This window comes from Pristis pectinata, chromosome 11 (assembly GCF_009764475.1).
Source record: "Pristis pectinata isolate sPriPec2 chromosome 11, sPriPec2.1.pri, whole genome shotgun sequence".
NCBI lineage: Eukaryota > Metazoa > Chordata > Chondrichthyes > Rhinopristiformes > Pristidae > Pristis > Pristis pectinata.
The window spans coordinates 44,390,916-44,406,817 of record NC_067415.1 but is presented as its reverse complement, the minus strand read 5'-3'; the positions used below and the strand labels follow the sequence as shown (position 1 = coordinate 44,406,817).

Sequence of the window (15,902 nt, the reverse complement as noted above, 5' to 3'; positions counted from 1 at the left end):
CAATGTAGAGGAGACCACATCATGAGCGTCAAGTGAAATACACTAAACTGAAAATGCAAGTGAATTGCTGCTTCACCTGAAAGGACTGTTTGCCTCCCCGGATGCTGGGAAAGAAAGTTGAAGGGCAGGTGTTGCATCTCCTGCATTGGTATGGAAAACTGCAATAGAAAGGGGAGAGTTTGCTGGAGATGGAAAAGCAAACAAGGGGTAGGGAGGATAAAGTTACTTGGGAATACTAAAAGGGAGGGGAGGAGATATGTATGGTGATAGAATTTCATTGAAGATGGTACAAGTTATGGAATATGATCTGCTGAATGTGAAGGCTGGGGGAAGGCTGGTCTTCTGAGAGGTCTCCATTTTTCTTTAACTGTGGCTTCCCCTCTACTATAGTTGACTGGGATCTCAACCATCTCTACTCCATTTCCCACACCACTCCTCTCAGCTCTCCCTCTCTTAGTCAGAGGAAGGATAAGATTCTCCTTGTCCTTGCTTTCCACCCCATCCATACTCTAAAGGTCATCCTTCATAATTTCCATCTCCTTTTCTCCCAACACTCCAGGAGGAATATTCCTTCCACAGCTCTTACATCCCTACCAACCACATCCTCTCAATTCCCAGGACACTTTCCTCACACACAGATGAAACACCTGAACATTTATCTTCTCCCTTCCCACCATTCAAGAATGCACTTGCGCTTCTTCAAACTTATTGCGAGTACTACATGCAACACACCAAGGTCTCCTCTACATTACAGAAATACAGAGCACCATTTCTGGTGATCCCAAGTTTTCAGTTGCCTGTCACTTTAATTCACCTTCCTACACTCAATCAGCAGCAAATTTTTTGGAAGTTTGCATCAAACGTGCTATTAAGCAACATTTACATACCAAGTTTGGATTTTATCAAGATGACTCGTCTCCAAACCTCATCACATCCTTGGCCAAAAGAGCTGAATTCCAGAAGAGTGCAAAGAATGACTGCTCTTGGCATCAAAACAGCATTTGCCTGAATGTGGCATCAAGGTGCCCTCGTAAAGGCAATAGGCATCAAAGGGCAAACCCTCCAATAGTTATGGTCATACTTCACACAATTAAAGACACAAAAGAATGCAGATGCTGGAATCTAGAGCAACTCAATGGGTCACGCAGCATCTGTGGGAAGAAAGGATTTCTCAACATTTTGGGTCAAAACACTGCACCAATCCTGGCATCGAGAGAGCATTTGATTAAGTGTGACATCAAGGTGTCCTGGTAAAGCAGATCGTTTTTTCACACAATTGAAAATGGTTGTGGTTGTCAGAGGTCAATCACCCAGTCCCAAGACTATAGTTTCAGGAGTTCCTTGGGGTAGCTGTTTCATCGATGACCTGCCCCATCATAAAAAATATTTGCTGATGTTTTGCACTGTTCAATTCCATTCACAACTCCTCAGTAAGCAAAGCATCCCACACAAGCATCGATAAGTGGCAAGTAAGATTCACGCCACAATAATTGTAGAAAATGATCATCTCCATCAAGAGCAAAAGTTAATTGGAGTAGGTTGTTTGTGGACAAAGGGACATCCGTCAAGTGGGATGCTTTTAAAAGTGAAATGACAAGAGTTCAAAGCTCTACATGTTCCTATGAGAGTGAAGGGCAAGGCTGGCAGGATTAACAAACCCCGGATGACAAGTGATATTGGAGGCTCTGGTCAGGAAAAAGGAGGCATGGGTCAGGTGCATGCAGCTGGGATCAAGTGAATCCCTAGGAGTATAAGGGATGCAGAAGTATACTTAAGGAGGAAATCAGAAGCGTAAAAAGGGGGCATGAGATAGCTTTGGCAGAGAAGATTAAGGGGAATGCAATGAGATTTTATGTATACCAAGGGAAAAAGAGCAACTTGAGAGCGAATATAGCCCCTCAAAGACCAAATTGGACATCTTTGTGTGGAGCTGCAGGACATGGGGAAGGCCCTCAATGAATATTTCTCTACCATGGAGAAAGACATAAAGACTTCAGAACTTGATAATCAATGGGAATGTCTTGGGATAGTCCACATTACAGCAGAGGTGGTGCTGGATGTCTTAAAACCTATGAAGGCAGATAAATCTCCAGGTATATCCAAGAACACTGTGGGAGGCAAGAGAAGAAATTGCAGGAGCCCTGGCTGAGATACATGCATCATTAGCCACAGGCGAGGTGCCAGTAGAGCGGAGGGTAGCGAATGTTGTGCTTTTATTTAAGAAGGGCAGCAATAAAAAAAACCTGGAAACTATAGACCAGCAAGCCTAACGACTGTGGTAGGCAAGTTACTAGAGAGGATACCCAGGGCTAAATGCATTTGGAAACACAGGGGTTGATTAGAGATAGCCCACATGGCTGTGTGTGTGGCAGATCACATCTCACAAATTTGATTGAGTTTTGTGTAGAAGTAACAAAGAAGGTTGATGAGGGCAGGATAGTAGACGTAGTCTATGCATGCTATGTTGGCGCCAGAAGCATGGTGTTACGGACTCAGTGAAAGTCCCTTTAAGATAGAGAGTGTGTGTGTATGTGTGTGTGGGGCGTGCTTACGTCAATAGAAGATAAAGGACGTAATGACGTTGTTGAAGAAGTCAGAAGAAGGAGAGAGAGAGAAGGGAGAGAAACACCAGCCTGCTTGTTTTCTCTATCGATGGATGAGAAACAATAACTGTGTTTGCCATAGAAATCCATGTATGGAAGTTGGAAGTAATCCGGTGGAGTTCACTTTGTTGCTGACCTGTAGAAGGAAACAGGGATTTGTGTGTGGACGACCACGGTTCGGATGCTTGCGGGGTGAGGAAGTCACTACCGAGTAAACACTGAAGTGTCGTTTGGGTTCCATCGTGGAACATTTGGATTTCGTATGTACTCTCTCTATGTTTTTCTACATCTACATCTTATCTTCAGACAACGGTGGTTGTTGAAGAAGCCCTTGCTCACGTTTCACCTTATGGCTTGCGGAACTGAACTTTAAGAACCATTCCGGAACTGGGAGTTTTGGACTTTGTCACACACACACACACGAAGAGTTTAGTTTTGGGGTTAACGTTCGAGGTTTAACATTCTTGAATTCTAACATACTAACATTTTTACTTTTATTTTACGTATTATCATAAGTAGTGATTAATAAAATAGTTTTAAACACTGAATCATGCTCAGTGTGTTTCTTTTGTTGCTGGTTTGTGACAATGGCGACACTTGCGGGCTGCCCCCAGAACACTCTACACAAAAGATGTATTTCACTGTGTTTCGATGTACATGTGACTAATAAAGATATCTTATTTTATCCTTACTATACTATATGGACTTCAGCAAGGCCTTTGTTAAGGTTCCACATGGTAGGCTGCTATGGAAAGTTAGGTCACGTGGGATCCAGGGAGAGCTGGCTAACGGAATACACAATTGGCTTGATGGTAAGAAGCAGAGGGTGATGGTGGAAGGTTGTTTCTCGAACTGGAGGCCCGTGACTAGTGGTGATCCCCAAGGTTCGGTGCTAGGCCCATTGCTATTTGTCATCTATAATCAATGATTTGGATGAGAATGTACAAGCCATGGTTAGTAAGTTTGCAGAGGACACTAAAATAGGTGGTGTCATAGACAGTGGAGATAATTATCAGGAACTACAATGATCTTGATCAGTTGGGTATGTGGGCCGAGGAATGGCAAATGGAGCTTAATTTGGACAAGTGTGATATGTTGCATTTTGGAAAAACAAATAAGGGTAAGACTTTCACAGTGAATGGTAGGGCCTTGGGGAATGTTGTAGACAGAGGGACCAAGGAGTACAAGTCATGGTTCCTTGAAATTGGCATCACAGGTAGACAGTTAGATGCTCTAACTCCATCTAAAAGTTTGCAGATGATACCACTGTAGTAGGCCGCATCTCAAATAACGATGAGTCGGAGTACAGGAAGGAGATAGAGAGCTTAGTGACATGGTGTCACGACAACAACAACCTTTCCTTCAACGTCAGCAAAACAAAAGAGCTGGTTATTGATTTCAGAAAAGAGGGCAGTGTACATGTACCTGTCTACATCAATGGTGCTGAGGTCGAGAGGGTTGAGAGCTTCAAGTTCCTAGGAGTGAACATCACCAATAGCCTGTCCTGGTCCAACCACATAGACGCCACAGCCAAGAAAGCTCACCAGCACCTCTCCTTCCTCAGCAGGCTAAAGAAATTTAGCATGTCCCCTTTTACACCCACCAACTTTTATCAATGCACCACAGAAACCATCTTATCTGGATGCATCACAGCTTGGTATGGCAGCTGCTCTGCCCGGGACCGCAAGAAACTGCAGAGAGTTGTGGACACAGCTCAGCACATCACAGAAATCAGCCTCCTGTCCCCCATGGACTCTGTCTATACTTCTCATTGCCTTGAAGCAGCCAGCATAAACAAAGACCCCACCCACCCAGATCATTCCTCTTTTCTCCCATCAGGCAGAAGATACAGGAGCCTGAGGGCACGTACCACCAGCCTCAAGGACAGCTTCTATCCCACAGTGATAAGATTATTGAACGGTTCCCTTATATGACGAGATGGACTCTTGACCTCACAATCTACCTTGTTTGACCTTGCACCTTATTGTCTACCTGCAATGAACTTCCCTGTAGTTGTGATACTTTACTCTGTATTCTGTTATTGTTTTTACCCTATGCTACCTCAATGCACTGTGTAATGAATTGATCTGTATGAATGGCATGCAAGACAAGTTTTCCACTGTACCTCAGTACAAGTGACAATAATAAACCAATACAAATACAGGGTGGTGAAGGCGGCTTTTGGTATGCTGGCCTTCATCAGTTAGGAAATTGAGTATAGAAGTTGGGAATTTATGTTGTAATTGTAGAAGGCGTTGGTGAGGCCACATTTGGAATACTGTGTTCAGTTTTGGTCACCCTGCTGGAGGAAAGATGCCATTAAGCTGGAAAGAGTGCAGGGGAGATTTGAGGGTGTTGCCAGGACTCACGGGACTAAGTTAAGGAGAAAGGTTGAGCAGGTTAGGAGTGTAAGAGAACGAGAGGTGATCTTGTAGAGGTGTATAAAATCATGAGGGGCATTGATTGAGTGCATTGACCCTGTCTTTTTCCCAGGATTGGGGAATCAAGAACTAGCAGACATAGGTTGAGAGGGGAGAGATTTAACAGGAAACCAAGGGGCAACTTTTTCACCCAGAGGGTGGTCCATATATGGAATGAGCTGCCGGAAGTGGTTGAGGCAGGTACATTAACAACATTTAAAAGGTACTTGAATAGATACATATAGAGGAAAGGTTTAGAGGGATATGGGCCAAACACAAGCAAATAGGATCAGCTTCAATGGGAATCTTGGTCAGCATGGACCAGTTGAGCTGAAGGGCCTGTTTCTGTGCTGTATGACTCTCAGAAAGTTTAACCATCTACCCTTAATGATCAATGCCATTATCATTGCCTAATACCCCATCACCAATATTAGAGGGTCATCATAGACCAGAAACTCAATGGACAAGCCACATAAATACTGCAGCAACAAGATCAAGTCAGAGGCTGGGTATTCTGCAGCAAGTGACTCACCTCCTGACACCTCAAGTTCTTTCCACCAGCCACAGTTAGGAATGTGATGAAATACTCTCTACTTACCTGAATGAGTGCAGCACCAACAGCTTTCAGATAGCTTGATGCCATCCAAGACAAAGAAGCCAGTTTGAGTGGCACCCTATTAACTACCCTAAACATTCATTTTTTCCCCTACTAGTACACAGTGGCTGAAATGTATACAATCTACAAAATGCCATGCAGTTACTTGGCCAGGCTGCTCAAAAAGAACCTCCCAAGCATGCAGTCTCTACCACCAAGAAAGCCATAGGCAGCAGGTACATGGAAACACCATCACGCACAAGACTCCCTCTGGCTTGGAATGCCATGCCATTCTGGCTTGAAAATATTACTATTCCTAAATCCTGGAACTGTTTATCCAACTGCACTACAGGATTACAAGGTGACTGCACCACCTTCTCAAGGGCAATTAGGGATGGACCAAAATGCTCGCCCTGCCAGCAATGCCCAGATCCTGAAAATGAATGAATTTTTTTTTAAAAAACTCCCACTCTGACCTCTCCACCTTTAGCCTCATACTGTTCCAACAATGCTGAATGCAAACTCAAGGAACAACACATTATTTTCATGCTATTGCCATCAGGATTCAAGAATGAATTCAACTATTTCAAATAGCGAGTCTTTCCCATTTGTGTCAGTTCTGATGCAGGATCATCCACCTGCAACATTATCTGGTTTTCCTCACTCCACAGATGTGATCCAAGCTGCTGATTATTTGCAGTATTTCTTGTCTCTGATTTCCAGCAAATACTGTTTTTTGGTATTTCATAGATCCAACACATTTTCCCCTCTACAACTCTCATTCATTTCCTTTTATACCCCTCCAGACAGATCAGCTGTGACTTACAAGCATTCACCACTCACTCCAGAAGCAGCAACATTGGTGTCACCAGGATTCTCTTGGTTTCCATTCTATCAGACATTCCTTTTGTCCTCTCCATTACTTCCCCTTCTCTGCAATTTTAAACACACTTATCCTTCTCGCTTTTCCAAGTTCTGATAAAAGGTCATCAATCAAAACACTGAGTCTCTTTCCAAAGATGCTGCCTCACTGAGTAACTAAGCAGAGGTCAGTTCTTCCAGCTACAAGTAAATCCTCTTACATGTCAAATTAGCAAATGCATCATATGATTTTTAAGCACCAACATCCTCCTAGCCATAGTCATATTGCAGCAAAGTGAATAACTCCATAACTTGCTGTTTCAAAACCTTGTTTACAACAACTTGTCATTACAACCCAAACATGACAGGCACAAACCCTAGATCTGTGAGCACATTTTCAGATATCCATCTCCAGCTAACGTTCCCCAGCAGCTGTCTTTCAAAATCTGGGAGTTTCCAAACTGGATTGAGCAAGAGCCAAGAATTTAGTGGAAAAGGAGAATAGATGTTCTGCAAAGGGTCACCTCTCAGTTCCCCAGAGCTCAGGAATGTGATGTTATAAGATCTATTTACCTGGATGATTACAACTCCAACAGTAATGAAGGCCAACACTAGCTAAAACAAAGGATTATTCTAGATCAGTGCTTAATTCATTATCCTAAAGATCCACTCCCTCCAACATGCTTGAGGACCATCAAGCTACAGAATAAAACATAGCTGCTTTCAAAAACTTCAGCAGATACATCATCCAAACACATAAACTGCACCACTAAGGGCAGCAAGTGCACATGAGCACTAGACCTGCAAATTCCATGAATCTCACCATTCTATTGTTACTGCGCTAAAATCTTAAGAAAAACTATCATTACTTCATGATCACCACCTTCTCAAAAGCAATTTACGATTGGCAATAAACAATGCAACACCTACATGCTTGAACCACACACAAGTAAGTTAGATTAGAGTAGTGAAACACAAAGTAGGGAAAACATGAACTAAACCCCAAACAACACTGTTTAATTACAGAAATATACAAAAACCTGAAACAGACATCAGTGCCATTCAAGCACACCGCAAAATCCATTACCAGTATTTTAATCTCACACTGAGCACTGTTTTAGTTTAAAAAGCTGCCATCTTCAGCCAAAAAAATTCTACAACCAAACAACATTATGATGTTTCTATTATCTAAAATCGTTACATATTTACTCTATATTCGGTATTTGAGGTACATAATTTTAAGAAACAATTCACAACCAACTACATATCCGCTTTCAGCTGCCAATGCCAGAATAACCACTTAGGCAAAAGAACAAAAATAAACAATATAAATGGCAACAGGATTAGGTCGTCTAATTGACAATTAGTAGATTATACAGGGCTACTTAAAAGTTCATCTCTCCCATAATTTGATTCTAAAGATATCCATAATAAATAAACATAAAACTTTGCAATTGTCGCTGATAAACATCAGTTTTGAACCAAAAGCATTCGACTTTCCTCCACCGGTGTTATGCCAGCTGGCTGTGGGATCAGAGTTTTAGTAAATTAAAGGTAAAGGATTCTCATCACCCGGCAGCCGGGTTTGGAACCGCTAGGCCTCCGCAGCCGACCGAGCCCTCGACCTCTCCGCCAGTCTGCGCCCAGCTTTCCTACATTCTGCGGCTGTACTCACGATGTAAAGAGGCGCATAGATTTTCAGGGACTCCTGCAAAGCCCCCACAGTGACCTGCAGCGTAGACTTGGAGCAGGAAGTGTTCCAGGTGTGCCCGATCTCATAGCAGCTGTGCGGGATACTTTTGCTGAAGGCAGCCATAGTGATCACGGGACCGCCAGCGCCGCGGAGAACGGGCCAAAGGTCAACCCCTCTGCCGGAGGTTACTGCAGGTCAAAGCCAGCCAGAGGCTCCCGGCCACAGGGTGGTGGGGGAAGAAAGAGTGCGGGTGAATGAGAAGAACATTAAAGAGGAATTTCCTTTTGAACAGAGAACAGTACAGCACAGGACAAGCCCTTCGGCCCACGATGTTGTGCCGAACTAATTAAACCAATGACTCCGAATTACTCTAATCCCTCTTCCCCGCACATTGATCATATCCCTCCCTTCTCTGCATATTCAAGTGCCTTTCTAAGAGTTTCTTAAAAACTCCGATGCTATCTGCCTCCACCAAAACCCCTGGCACTGCATTATAGGCCCGCACCACTCTCTGTGTAAAAAAATATGCCTCACACATCTCCTTTCGTACCTTTCCCATCTCACCTTAAATACAAGCCCTCCAGTACTAGACATTTCAATCCTGGGGGAAAGATACTGGCTGTCTATCTATGCCTTGCATAATTTTATAAACTTCTATCAAATTTCCCCTCAGCCTCTGCTGCTCCAGAGAAAACAGTCCCATTTTGCCCACCCTCTCCTCATAACACATGTCCTCCAAACCTGGCAGCATCCTGGTATATCTCCTCTGCACCCTCTCCAAAGCCTCCACATCCTTCCTATAATGAGGCGACCAGAACTGAATGCAATACTCTAAATGTGGCCTAACCAGAGTTTTATAAAGCTGTAATATAACTTACTGGCTCTTGAACTCAGTGCCTCAACTAACGAAAGCAAGCATGCCATATGCCTTCTTTACCACCCTATCAAACTGTGTGGCCACTTTTAGGGAGCCATGTCCCTGCATCCCAAGATTCCCTCGATGCATCAATGCTGTTAAGGGTCCTGCCGTTAACTGAACTCTCCCTTTATGTTGGATCTCCCAAAGTGCAGCACCTCACACTTAGAGTCATAGAGAAATACAGCACGTTTACAGGCCCTTCGGCCCAATGAGTCCATGCTGACCATGGTGCCCACATAGCTAGTCCCAATTTCCTGCATTTGGCCCATATCCTTCTAAGGTCCGCCCCTGCATGTACCTATCCAAGTGCTTCTTAAATAATACTCTCGTACCTGCCTTAACCACTTCCTCTGGCAGCTCATTCCATATACCCACCACCTTCTGCGTGAAAAAGTTGCCCCTCAGGACCCTATTAAATCTTTCCTCTCTCACCCTAACTCTATGCCCCCTAGTTTTGAACTCCCCTACCCTGGGGAAAAGACTGTTACCATCCACCTTATCGATGCCTCTAATAATTTTAAACACTTCTATAAGGTCACCCCTCATTCTCCTACATTCCAAGGAATAAAGACCTAGCCTGGCCAACCTCTCCCTATAACTCAGGCCCTTCAGAACTTAGAACATAGAATATTACAGCACAGTACAGGCCCTTCAGCCCACAATGTTGTGCCAACGTTTTATCCTGTTCTAAGATCTATCTAACCCTTCCCTCCCACATAGCCCTCTATTTTTCTATCATTCACGTGGCTATCTAAGAGTCTCTTAAATGTCCCTAATGTATCTGCCTCCACAACCTCTGCTGGCAGTGCGTTCCACGGACCCACCACTCTCTATGTAAAAAAAAACTTGCCTCTGACATCCCCCTTATACCTTCCTCCAATCACCTTAAAATTATGCCCCTTCATGTTACTCATTTTTGCCCTGTGAAAAAGTCTCTGACTGTCTACTCGATCTATGCCTCTTATCATCTTGTACACCTCTATCAAGTCATCTCTCATCCTCCTTCTCTCCAAAGAGAAAAGCCCTAGCTCACTCAACCTATCCTCATAAGACATGCTCTCCAATGCAGGCAACATCCTGGTAAATCCCCTCTGTACCCTCTCTGAAATTCCCACACCCTTCCTATAATGAGGTGACCAGGACTGAATACAATACTCCAAGTGTGGTCCAACCAGAGTTTTATAGAGCTGCAACATTACCTCGCGGCACTTGAACTCAATACCCCGAGTAATGAGGGCCAACACACCATACGCCTTCTTGTTTACCCTATAAACCTGCGTGGTAACCTTGAGGGATCTATGGATGTGGACCCCAAGATCCCTCTGTTCCTCCACACTGCTGAGTCCTGCCGTCAACCTTGTATTCTGCCTTCAAATTCAATGCCCTGAAGTGCATCACTTCATACTTCTCAGCCCAGCTCTGCATCCTATCAATTTCCTGTTCTAACCTACAGCAACCTTCTACACCATCCACAACACCACCAACCTTCATGTCATCAACAAACTTACTAACCCACCTTTCCACATCGTCATCCAAGTCATTTATAAAAATCACAAGAGCAGAGGTCCCAGAACAGATCCCTGCAGAACACCACTGGTCACCGACCTCCAGGCAGAACATACTTCATCTACCACCACCCTCTGTCTTCTATTGGCGAGTCAATTCTGAATCCACACAGCCAAGTTTTCCTGGATCCCATGCCTCCTGACTTTCTGAATAGGCCTTCCATGAGGAACATTATCAAATGCCTTACTAAAATCCATGTGCACTGCATCCACTGCTCTACCTTCATCAATATGCTTTGTCACATCCTCAAAGAATTCAATCAGGCTCATGAGGCAAGACCTGCCCCTCACAAAGCCATGCTGACTGTACCTAATCAATTTAGTCCTGCCAACATTATCGTAGGTCTTTTCTGCACTCTGTCCAATTTAACCACGTCTTTCCTATAACGGGGTGACCAAAACTGTACACAGTAGTCCACGTGTGGCCTCATCAACAACTTGTACAACTACAACATACTGTCCCAACTCCTATACTCAATGCCCTGACAGATGAAGGCCAGCGTGCTAAATGCCTTTTTCACCACCCTGTCTACTTGTGCCACCGCTTTCAACAAACTATGCACGTACTCCTAGGTTCCTCTGTTCCATTACACTCCCTAGTGCCCTATCATTCATAGTATAAATCCTACGCTGGTTTGACTTTCCAACATGCATCACCTCACACTTATCTGCATTAAAATCCATTTGCCACTCCTTGACCCACTTCCCTAATTTATCAAGATCTCCCTGTAATCTATGATAACCTTCTTCACTAACAACAGGACCTCCTAATTTCATGTCACTTGCAAATTTACTGATGAAGCCTTGTGCATTCACATCCAGATCATTTACATAAATAACGAATAACAAGGGTCCTAACACTGACCCCTGCGACACACCAGTAGTCACCGGCCTCCATTCCAAGAAACAACCTTCAACCACCACCCTCTGCTTCCTACCTCCGAGCCAATTTTGAATCCACCTAACTAGCTCTCCCTGGATTCCATGGGACCTAACCTTCCAAACCAGCAAACCAGCATGTCGAAGGCCTTGCTAAAGTCCAAATAGACAACATCCACTACCCTACCCTCTTCAAAAAACTCTAAAAGGTTCATCAAACACAACTTCCCACACACAAATCCATGCTGTCTCCTTCTAATCAGACTCTGCCAATCCAAATGCTGGTAGATCCTGTCCCTCAGAATACCCTCCAGTAATTTCCCCACTACTGATGTCAGGCTGACGGGCCTGTAGTTCCCTGGCTTGTCCTTGCTACCTTCCTTAAACAACGGAACAACATTAGACACCTTTTAGTCTTTGGGAACTTCACCAGTGGCTAATGATGAAGCAAATATCTCTGCAAGGGCCTCCGCAATTTCTTCTCTGGCCTCTCACAAAGTCCTAGGATGCACTTGGTCAGGCCCTGGGGATTTATCCACCTTAATGCACTGTAAGGCTGAAAATATCTCCTCCCTGGTAATACAAATGTCCTCCAAAACATCTCCAGTTGGTTCCTTTATATTGAGCAAACATGACTTTCCCCTCAATAGACACCAAGGAGAAATATTCATTAAAAATCCCACCCACCTCCTGCGGCTCGAGACATAGGCAGCCCTGCTGATCTCTACAGGAACCTATTCCCTCCCTAGCCACATTTACACTCTTTATATCGCTATAGAACCTCTTGGGATTTTCTTTAACCTTACCTGCCAGATCCATCTCATACCGTCTCTTTGCCCTCCTGATTTCCCTCTTAAGAGTATTCTTAATCTTTTTACAGTCATCAAGCAATTCACTCATCCCCAACCTCCTAAGCCCAATGTATGCTTCCTTCTTTTTCTTGACCAGAACCTCAATATCTCTCATCAGGCAAGGTTTCCTAAACTTGCCAGGTTTACCCATCGCCCTAATAGGAACATGCTGCTACTGGAGTCTTGATATCATACTCTTAAAAGCCTCCCACTTGCTATTCATTCCTTTCCCTTCAAACAGGCTCACCTAATCAACTGCAGATGCTGAAATCTGGAGCAACATACAAAATGCTGGAGGAATGCACCAAGTCAGGCAGCATCTATGGAGGGAAATGGACAGTTGACCTTTCAGGTCGAGATTCTTCATTGGGACTGATCTAAATATTTCCAACTCAAAGCTAAATCAGATTTCCAGTATCTACAATATTGTATTTTTTCATCTTAGCTCTCCAGAACATGAGGATCGATTTAAGAAGTAGTAACTAATATTCCAAGGCAAATGCAGCAGCATATTTGCATAGCAAAATGACCAAAGAAAATGTTTTGGCATAACGTTATCAGGATGTATAATAAGATGAACGAGCAGAAAATCAAAAAACTGCAGATGCTACAAAATCTGAAATGAAGACAGTATATGCTGGAAACACTCAGCAGGTCAGACAGCATCTGTAGAAAGAGAAACAGTTAACATTTCAGGTTGAAGCTCCTTTGTCAGAATTGGGGGGGGGGAAATGAAAATATGTTAGTTTTAAATTTCTGAGCAGGCGGGGAAGGGATAGTTAGGACAAAAGGAATATCTCTGAGACAGTGAGGCCATAGTTGTCCTAGAGACAAGCTGTAAACAAGACTCACCACCCTCCCTGCAACTTAATACTAAATTACTTTTTCTCTTCCCCATTTCTGATGAATGGTATTAACCTGAAACTTTAACTGTTTTTTTTTATGTTGGCACCGGAAGCGTGGCGACACTTGCAGGCTGCGCCCTGAACACTCTACGCAAAACATGCATTTCACTGTGTGTTTCAATGTACATGTGACTAATAAAGATCTTATCTTATCTTAGATGGTACCCGACTGCTGAGTGTATAATATGACCAAGTAGAGTCAGCATCAATTAATCATGTTTGGCTAATCTATTGGAGTTTATTGAGGATGTATCTGGTAGTATAGATAAAGGAGAAACCAGTGGATGTGGTGTATTTGGATTTTCTGAAAACTTGTGTTGAAGTTCCATGCAGGAGGTTGGTAAAGAAGAAGGTTAGAGCACATGGAATCGGGAGTAACACATAAGTATGGATTGAGAGATGGTTAACAGATAGAAGACAAAAAGTTGAATGAACAAGCTGTGACCAATGGGGTATTGTAAGGATTAGTGCTTGGGCCACAACTATATCTAAATCAACATATTGGCTGGGTGGGGTGGGGGGTTGGAGTGGTGGCAAGTGTAACATTTCCAAATTTGGTGATGACAAAAGATTAAGTGGGCTTGTGAATAGTGATAAAATTGCAAAGAGGCTTAAATGGGAATATAGATAAAATGAGTTTGCAAATGAAACACAACATCAAAAAATGTGAGGTTACCCACTTTGGTAAAAAAAAGTGGAAGTGCTGATTTTTTTAAATAAATGCTGAGAGACTGAGTAATGTTGGTATTCCTATACACAAATCGCTAATAGCTAATGTGCAAGTGAAATAGACAGTTAAAAAGGCAAATGTAAAGAAGGATTTGAGTACAAGTAAAGATGTTGAATTGCAACTATATCAGGCTTTAGTGAGACCACACCTAGAGTTCTGTGTATAGTTTTGGTCTTATTAACTAAATAAGGGTATACTTGCTATATAGGCATTGCAGTGAAGATTCCCCAGACTGATTCCTGAGATGGCAGGTGTGTCTATGAGGAGAGATTGAGTGAGCCTCTTTTTCCTATAGTTAAGAAGAATGAGGTGACCTTATTGAAATGTAAAAAATTCTCAGAAGGTTCGACAGGGTAGATGTGGAGAGGATGTTTCCCCAGTTTGGGTGGGGGGAAGGGTTCTCAAACTAGAATCTCTCCACCACAATCTCAAACGAAGGGATAGAATACTTAATGCTGAACTGAGGAGAAATTTCTTCACTCAAAGGGTAATGAACCTTTGGGACTCTTTCCCCCCAGAGGGCTGTGAAGGTTCAGTTATTGAATACATTTAAAATAGAGATTGATAGATTTCTGAATATTAAATGAATAAAGGGATATATGGACAGGGTAAGAAAGAAGGGTTTGAGGTAAAAGGTCTTGTTGAATGGTAGAGCAGGCTTAGGGGCCAAGTGCATCAATTTCACATGAATTTTCATGCCTATCTGAAGACAGAACCTTCAAGCCCTAACTTGGTGGAAAAATATAATTAATTTTTGTCTAAAACTCAGTGTAATGTTGGCTTTTTTAATTCTGCCAGGGTATGTATGGGGTTAAAAACTCTTTGCTGTTAGAAATCTAGCTTTGTAAACTGCTGCAACTGCGAAACAATTGGTCAACCGTGGAACTTTAATTGAAGGAAGAACTAAGCCATTCAATTCAAATGCAAACATGCAGTGTGATTTGTTTAAATGTGTTAATAGGAACTTTACATTTGAAAATAATGAATTAAATGGCCAATTATACTTCAAGGGGATAAATCATCCTGCTGAATAAATCATTCTACTAATGGAGTTGAAAAGGCAAGATGTTATGTTAGACTTGAGTTGAACCAGGGTCTATTGAAGGACAAAACATGGATGCATTAAGGGGAATGTAGATAATTAGAAGAGGGAGAAAGGTACAGAAATATGTTTTAAAATATATGTCCAACACCAGAAAAGAGAAGCCCAATATCAAAGAAATATTATCAAAACTGTCCTTCACCAAGTCACACATTATTCATCTTGGATGTATAATGATTCCCTCATTGTGTCAAAATACTGTAGTTCCCTATTTAGCACCATTTTGTAAGGCAGTGACACAAAAAAGTGACCGCTACCATCATCATGGAGCAGTTAATAATGGGCAATAAACATGGCTCAGCCAACACCATCCATTTCCCATTAGCTGATTAAACAAGCACAAAGAAAACTGCTAGCATTTGATTTAACATCATTGTTTAGGTTAATAAAGCAGCAATCAATTGCATTGAATGACGCAGAGTAAGGAGATATAGATCAAGTGAATGGCCCAGTGGTGCTGCAGGTAATCTGGCTTTTTCACAGCTCCAGTGACTTGAGTCTGATTCTGACCTAGCATGCTGTCAGAGTGGAGCTTGCATGTTCTCCCTGTGACCACATGGGATGTCTCCTGTTGCTCCAATTTCCTTCCGCGTACCAAAGACATGCTTTTTCTTCAGTTGATTGGCTACTGAAGGTTGCTTCTTGTATAAGTGGCTGGTGGGAGAATCAGGGGTTCAGAATGGGCGTGTGAGAGAATAGGTTACATGGAAATAAGTGGTAGCCTGATGGGCCAAATGGCCCAGCCCATGTCATAAAGGAAAAACAGAGAGACATTACAT

The 15,902-nt window shown here is 42.9% G+C and overlaps 1 protein-coding gene across 1 annotated transcript in view; it reads right to left on the bottom strand.

Annotated features, from left to right (window-relative positions):
* Nucleotides 1-8,311, bottom strand: part of tmem135 (transmembrane protein 135) — a 307,781-nt gene extending 299,470 nt beyond the window's left edge. Inside the window, exon 1 of the mRNA XM_052026561.1 lies at nucleotides 8,155-8,311. Within this exon, the coding sequence (XP_051882521.1) occupies nucleotides 8,155-8,295 (141 nt within the window). The 5' untranslated portion in view covers nucleotides 8,296-8,311. The remainder of the gene's footprint in view (nucleotides 1-8,154) is intronic.
* Between the last annotated feature and the right edge of the window lie 7,591 nt (nucleotides 8,312-15,902).